This window comes from Fulmarus glacialis, unplaced genomic scaffold (assembly GCF_000690835.1).
Source record: "Fulmarus glacialis isolate BGI_N327 unplaced genomic scaffold, ASM69083v1 scaffold12252, whole genome shotgun sequence".
NCBI classification, from domain to species: domain Eukaryota; kingdom Metazoa; phylum Chordata; class Aves; order Procellariiformes; family Procellariidae; genus Fulmarus; species Fulmarus glacialis.
The window spans coordinates 7173-14755 of NW_009196003.1; the positions used below are offsets into that span (position 1 = coordinate 7173).

Here is a 7583-nt window from a genome sequence, read left to right on the forward strand (position 1 = left end):
CTCCTAAAATCACAGATTAAAAGGGTAGGAATGAGTCCCCATGGGTGGATTTACTCTTAGTTGCATACAAGATATTTTCAGCTACTCTCTGGCACGCCGTGAAAGAGCAGTGGAATGAGAAAAAACAAAGGAAAAAAAAATAATCCTGGTAGACCATGTAACACACAGAGTGATCATTTAATTTCTGTTCAGGGCTTTCACCAGGAAGTGAAAGTCTAATAATGTATTTTCAAAGCATCTTAGCAAACCTGGGAATGCATCCTAGCAAAACTGGGAATACCTCCCGCAACAGATACCGTGAGTTTGGCTGAGCCCAGCCTAAACGTAACCCACCAGCCGTGCAGTGCTGGGAAAGGTCTTGCGCATCCCCATGCACTTCTCCTGGTCGATGAAGAGGGAGTTGGCTTTGACGGCCAGGTCATGCTCCAAGACCGACTTGGCATGAACCAGCATTTGCAGCATGTCCTCGGCGTCCCTCAGCCGCTGCTGAAGGCTCTGGATCGTCTCATCGATTTCGTGGACCTCATTGATAAGGCTGGAAAACAGCAAGAAACCCCCATCAACAGTCCCATCACGGGGGTGGTTTCTAGCATGGCGTTGCTGACGAGCCCCTTGGGCGCAGGATTTCCCCCTTCAGCAGGTTCAGCCTAACTTGGACCCCCAGTTTCTGGCAGATCCATGGGAAAGCTGAGGGCAGAGCTCCTCCGGACCTCAGCAGGGAAGCATGGTTAAATCTGCTCTAAAGCTCTGGCAATGCGCAGCCGCGTCTCCCAGAGCAGCTCGTGCCACCGAGGGGAGGGATGAACGGCTGTGGTTTCCTGTTCCTGTTTGGTTTTGTGGGTTTGCTGGTTCACCCTCCTGGATTTCCCTGTGTGGGGGTCCTCCCCACACCCACGGATGCACACACAGCGAAACAGGACAGCTGGGAGAGGCTAAAAGTGAATGTGAAACAAGTGGAGGATGGAAAAAAAAAACCGGCATGAGAGATGCTAAACAGGCTCTGGGGCTGGGTTTAAATTGCTTTTAAAAGGCTTCACATGGAGTCATGCCCAGAGGGCTCCCGGGAGGGGGTGTGAGGTTCGGGGTGCCTCACAGCGGGTGCTGCTGGGCACTCAGGGCAGCCGGCTCCTCCACAGCCCAAAGAGCTCGCTGCGTCCTTGAAAGGATTTCCAGTGTCCCCAGGGGAGGGGAGGACAGCCCTCACTGCTTCTCCATAGGGTGCACCCTTTCTTGCAGTTACCCAAAAAGAAGGAGCTAAGTGCTCTCGACGTGAACCTGCCGGAGAGTAAAGGGCTTATCCTTCAAAACTGAGCACATCTAACCGCCGGGAAGCAGGCAGGAGAGAAGATGAGGTTTACCCAAGTGGGAAAAATCCAGCCCCGCAACGGGGTGGCATCGGGCTGTACCCGGCCATGATGTGCAGCCTCCTTCGTGGATGCAGAGCTCTCTCAGCACCCAAAGGCTGGGATACCTGCTCATTGCTTTTGATTATATCAGTGCGCTTATGGAAGGACTATTTAGAAAAAAAAAAATCATGATTAATTTTGTCACCCAGTGATGCTCCTGAGTGCTACCACCAGCGACTCCGCAAGGACCCTGCCGGCCCTGCGCTCCTGCCTTACCGGAGCTGGGCAGGGTCCCGGCACAGCTCCACGTTTGGTCTCCGTGTGCGCTCATCCAGCCGGGTCTGAGCCACTTTTAACGGAGGTCCTTTGTCCCTAATGGCTTTTCGGATGGCTTCTATGTTCATCTCAATCTGGAAGATTTCCTGCAGCGTCTAGCGTGAAAAAGAAATGTATGCATAAATTAAAAAACATATTCTCAAGTGACCACATCATTTTCCTTTTCTCCTGTCCGTCTGCAGAAAAAAACAAGTTCAATAAGCAGTCCCTGAGCTCAGGCCACTGTCACTCTGCCACATATCGAGGCACAGATCCAGCAGCAATTTCTCTTCAGGGAAAAACCTCTCTTTGCTGTTGCTGTCACATCAGAGGAGATTTTGGAACAGTGATGGATCTATTGAATTACCAGCTTCCCAAAATTACCTTTTGCAGGAACTGATCATCCATCAACAGCAACTAATAGAGGGAAAGTTTTTAATGGATCCTCATTTAAGGATGTGGCATCAGCCCGCAGTGCTGCAAGCCCAGGCTCCGCTCAGTTAATCAATACTGTGTCGAGCACTTTTCAGGAAGCTTTCCATGAGACCCACTGCTCTGAGCCAGGTGCCCATCACTGATCTCCACTTACTCTGCTTGGCAGAGCAAACACACGGATACCTGTGCAGCAAACGCAGAGCACCGAGACTGAAAGCACGTCCTTGGAGGAGAAGAAGCCTGCGAACCCCCTGGCAGGCACCCCAGCAGAGACTTTCTGCATGGTAGCCAGCGCTTCTGAAGTAACTACCAAGGAGATGCAACCAGCATTGGCATTTTCTACTGGAAATCCCAGTGCTGCCAGCTAGGATGCACTAGCAAAATCCAGTATCCCTTGAGATGAAATTACAGTGCCAACTCATCCTGCTCCAAGAAAGTCCCCAGTACTTTGAGTTTCAAACAGAAAATGATACTATAACCAGCTTCTTGGGGTGACCGTGCCTCTGCTTGGGTCAGCTCTGCATGGAGGGTCCCACTTTGGAAGTGTCACTGGGAAGTGACAGTGTCACACCGAAAGGGAGAGCTTCAGGCTACCTTGGCCAGGTGGGTCTGAATCTTGCTCTTGGCGTCGGCTGTCTCGGCGATGCGGTTGGTGAAGGCGACGTTCACCCTGTTGAACTGGCGCCACATCTCGTTGGCCGTCACCACCAGCAGGTTTTCGATGTTGTCCCGCAGCTTGGCGGAGGCCGCCCGTTCGCTCTGGGAGCGGAGGATGTTGTCGTCCGTGAACTTGGCCCATGACTCCGGCACTGAGATCCTGCGGGGGGGAAAGGAGAGGTCCCCGGTGAGCTGGGTGTGGGCAGGCACGGACCCTGCCAGGGAGCGGCGTGGATTAAGCACAGCCCTAACGGGAATCTACACTCTTAATTTGACCACATGAAAGTGAAACATCTGGACACCATTTGTTCCATAACGCTTATCAAATGATGACATGTTCATGAAGACAACTGTGATACTTAGGAAAGCTCAGACAAACAAAAGATTTCCCCAGAAAAAAGCGAGCTTTCAGTCAGACCCCATATTTACACGTTTGAGGCATTTAAGTGCCAAGTGATTCACAGCTTCACGACAACACGCAGATTGCAGCCAATTCATTTTGCTCATAACTTCTCTCAGTTTCATACTAAACTGAAAGAACATTAGATAATATTTGATTCCCTGTGTGTGCATTCAGGATGAAGTTCACGCCTGTGCAGTAGTCCAGAACAAGGTCAACAAAAGACTTAAATACCACATAAGCTCCATTTAAAACATGCTGATCCTCGGCACATTTTACCCCCTCTCTGAATTTTAGCATCAACCCTTTGTAATTCGTTTGCCTGTCTTAAATATGTCTGAGCTCTGCTGTGAAAAATTCTTCAAACATGAGAAAAATTGAACCAATCTATGCCCCTTCATAAACTGCATGCGCCTGTGGGAGCAGCAGATTTATTCCCTCAGCCCTTTGCCCCTTAGGGCATATCTCTGCGAGTGCTGGTTTAGGTCACTACTCATTTACTGCAGAGCCAAAGCCGAATTCCTGACACCCAAAAGCAGTTGAACTCTATCCCAGGACCACGCTCTCTATTTCTTTATCTTCTGTGTCATTTCGGCTCCCTGCCAGGCCCTCTCCATGCTGGGATGAACCCCCCAGACTTTACGTCAATGAAAAGCACTCAAGCAAGCACTGACACATCTTTGAAAATATGCATAAACTTAATGAGCTGTGCAGAGGTGCTGCGCCGAATTCATTTTCAGGCTAATCTCTGAACTCTGATATAATGTTTAATTAGGCGGGACTCGCTTTCACCCTCTGGATGTTCGGCACCCAGCTGAAAGCAGAGGGTTTTGCTCCCTTTATGGTGAGCAGAGAGAAACAGTCCCTCCGAGGTGGGTGTCTCCAGCAGGGTGGATGTGCCATGCAGAGACACGTGCCTCTAGAGTGGGCTGGGGACAACCAGCTCCCTGCCAGGGAGAGGCACCCTGCATCCCAGGGACGGCTCGGTGCTGACGTGCCGCCCGGTGCGCACTCACGTGGCATCGACCCGCTCCACCCCTCGGTAGTAGCTGATGCCGTCGGAGGTGTTCCTCAGGTGGTGGCACTTGTCGTCGATGCGGTGGGCCGCCTGCTTGTTGACCAGGTCCCTCTCCAGCTCGTGCTGGGCCGCCCTGTTGGACCTTCAACACACAACCAACAGCCATCGGTGGGGATGTACGATGAAACGGCTTCCTCCCCATCCCGCTTCCCTGCAGCTCCTGCCCGGGCAGCTATGTCCTCCCATGAGCATCACTGCCCGCTTCCCATGGAGCCTGCATGGGTTTTACACCTGCGGGGTGTGGGGAGAGGTGGGGGTCTGCTGGGGGTTCACATCACAACTGCACATCAGCCCTACGGCATCGGATAAGGAGCTCCTCCTTACGCGAGCTGGGCTTTCGCCTTATCCAGGTACCGCTGCATCCTCTCCTGGCATGACCTGATGACGTCGACTTCCTGGGCAAAGGCAAAACATGACCCCATCAGTGTCCACACTCAGTCGTCCTGGTCACCCTCGTCTCCTCAGACCTCTCCAACCCCGCACACAGCAAGAACTTGCCTGCTTGTCTTTCTGCCCGAAGCAAACAGGCAGGGAGTGGAGAAAGTGTCCCCCAGCCCCAGCGCCCTGGCTCGTGCAGCTGAGCCTGCGCGCGGCAGCCGGGAGGGGACAGGAGGGTGCTGTGGCCGCAGCCATGGCCTTTGCATTCACTTTCAGGGTGGGTTGATAAGTATTTTTTCATCTTGACATCAGTGTCAAGTGCTGGTTAGTTCCACTGCATGGACAGGGACAGATCCTGAACAGGCATAGTGGTTCCCTGGACCAGCAGCGCTACACACCCCCATCCTCAAATCGGCATCTGCTCTTTTTGCTCCCAAAATGTTCTCCTCCCATGCATACGGGACAAGAGGAGATGAACTTTACTTTGGTGTAAATCCCCAGTCATTTCTGAGAAACCTTCAGCTCCACTGGAGGAAGGCATGTGAAGTCACTTGACTTCAGCACAAATCTATTGCGTCTGTGAAGCCCCAGCTACTGGAGGCAGGCGATTAGCGCTCCAAATCCAGTAATTTTTAAGCCCTCCTGTCTGCAGAAGCCAACCGAAAAGCATGGCCTAAATGTGTCCTAAACACTTAAAATCCAAAATGCCATTATGGAGATACCAGCTCTGATTATTTTCCTAAAATCTCATGGCCTTTAAACTAATCTTCTAATTTTTTAGGGCCTGACTCATAAGAAAAAATCTTCTAATGGAGCAGTGGCTTCACAGTCCCAGGGGCTGCAATTTCCTTCCCAGTTTCGCGACGCCTTTGCCGTGATTGTATGTCACTGTATCCTGTGTTAGGATCCCATCTCGTTGTGTTTGCTTTGTATTCGTAACTTAAAGCAGACTACGTAAAGGCAGGCAGGAGTGCATGTTTTTATGATTTCTATAAAATACGTTGCCCAAGCACACATAGCAGCAGTCCTACTGCGGCCAAGCTGCTCTGAGCAAAGCAAAGCTGGGGGTAGATGTAATATCTTTTATTAGACCAACTAATATAGTCGGGAAAACCAGATAAGCGCTCGGGCACATGCTGCCTTCTCCATATCTGAATGTGGTGTATATATATATAGATACGCGTATGTGATATAGATATATAGCTAAATCCTATGTATGTGATATAGACACATATAGATCCTGTTCCAGCAGGGCTCTGAAAGGCAGGACAGTCTCACAAACCGCTTGAAGAGGGACAGAGGACCCCGATATTCTACACAAACACACAACGGATATTCAGCTATTCCTTCTTCTATAAGGGCAAGTCTTACCCACACGGCGTGGGCATGCTGCTGCGGGGAACTTCCCCCGGCCCAGCAGGTTTTGGGGGTGTGAAGAGTTTAGCACCTCACCAGCACTAAGGAACCAGTTAGGGAACGGGGCTGCAAAACCTGTTCAGGGCAGTTTAGGTAAAAATAGCTTTAACACATGATCTGTGTTGCCCAAACTTACCGTGAAAAGCTGTTTCTCCACGTCATCATGGACTAGGTCGATGCCCATCCTCTTCTCCCGGTGAAGCAAGCACTCCTGAGCAACCTGTTGGAGACATGCCATCACTGCCGGCTGCAGGGGCAGGGTTCCCTATAGGCATGGTCCCCATCTCAATTAATGTAAGAGAAAAGAAATTATAGGTGGGCACAGAGAGAGCAGCACAGGGGAAAAGCGCCCAGGGCAGTTGGTTTAGCTGACAACGAGCGGCCGAGCTGCAACATCAGCATTAAATCAACGTGAGGGAGCACACGTGTCCCTGGTGCAACCACAGCTGAATACAGGGACCTGTGTCAGGCTTGATGCTGACCTTGCCAGAGCCTCCTAGTAAGACATGGGCTTTTGTCTCTCAAACCAGGATTTGGGATATACCGCTTATAAAAATATTTGGTTAAGCAAATACTGTTCTGATGTGCTCAGCATGTGCTGATAGGGGATGCAGCAGATGGCAAGGGATTTGTTTATTACTAACTTAACTAATGGCCTCTTAATAAAAACTTTCTAGACGTTACGGAGCTGTAATGAAACTTAATTAGACTTTTGAATGGCTGCAGATGTTTCAGCATTAGGCTACAGCTTGCAGCCCACTGGACACGGCGCTTACCTGGAGAGGGGCCTCCGTCTCAGCCAAGGCTCTTTCCAGTCTTTTCTTCATGTCTGTGAGTGCGTTGGTCTCCCCGATCATCTCATCCAGCTCACGGCAGAGCTCCGATTTCCAAAATTCAATATCATTGACACGTTCTCCCAGGTTTTTGGTGCTTTCTGCTTGTGTTTTCTTTGTCTGCTGATATTTATCCTGAATCATGCGGGAGGTATCGACTCTCAGACACTCTGCATTGTGCCGGGAAGTCTCCGACTCTTTGTAGTTGGTCAGGTTGGACCTGTACCAGTCATCAGGGGTGTACCGGGTGAAGAGGGTTGTTCTGTTGGAAACAAAAGGAAGCATCTTGCTGGGCATTGACCCCTGGGAGCTTTTGGAAAAGGGAGCCAAAGTTGGGTTGATTGCAGCTGTTTTATAGTAGGTGCTGGGCATCCAGGGGAGGCTGAAGCTCTGAGGCAAGGGGTAGTAAGGAAAACGGTTCTTATAGCTTGAAGCCATGGTGCTGATGGCAGGCAGAAACTTGGTAGGTGTGGATCTTGGATGGGCATACGTTGCTGTTAAGGGAGAGCCGACTAGCTCCATTCTTGCACGCTGCTATTCAGGTACGTGTCCTGCACACTGGAGACAGAAGAAGACAACTCACTCAGTAAGCTCCTGCGCTTGCCTTACTTCTTACAGCAACACATGCAACTTATAATACAAGCAGCGATGGACACGGCACCCACACATCGCCTGTACAGGCCTAAAACTCTTGAAAGCAAATCCCTTCTGACAGCATCCCAAGC

At 50.7% G+C, this 7583-nt stretch overlaps 1 protein-coding gene across 1 annotated transcript; it reads right to left on the reverse strand.

Annotated features, from left to right (window-relative positions):
- Window positions 1-318: 318 nt before the first annotated feature.
- On the reverse strand, window positions 319-7380 carry TEKT3 (tektin 3). The gene is made up of 7 exons (XM_009572057.1): window positions 6802-7380; window positions 6162-6245; window positions 4556-4626; window positions 4170-4313; window positions 2691-2913; window positions 1623-1777; window positions 319-535 (listed from the first exon to the last, which is right to left on the reverse strand). Exons 1-7 carry the CDS (start codon window positions 7378-7380, stop codon window positions 319-321), a joined length of 1473 nt encoding a protein of 490 aa, XP_009570352.1.
- Between the last annotated feature and the right edge of the window lie 203 nt (window positions 7381-7583).

Excerpts from the sequence above, each read along its gene's own strand:
- TEKT3 (XM_009572057.1), bottom strand. The coding sequence starts at position 7,380 with ATGGAGCTAGTCGGCTCTCCCTTAACAGCAACGTATGCCCATCCAAGA. Across the intron at positions 6,246-6,801 it reads AGACGGAGGCCCCTCTCCAG|GTTGCTCAGGAGTGCTTGCT; the intron begins GTAAGCGCCGTG and ends TGTCTCCAACAG. Across the intron at positions 4,627-6,161 it reads TGGAGAAACAGCTTTTCACG|GAAGTCGACGTCATCAGGTC; the intron begins GTAAGTTTGGGC and ends GCCTTTGCCCAG.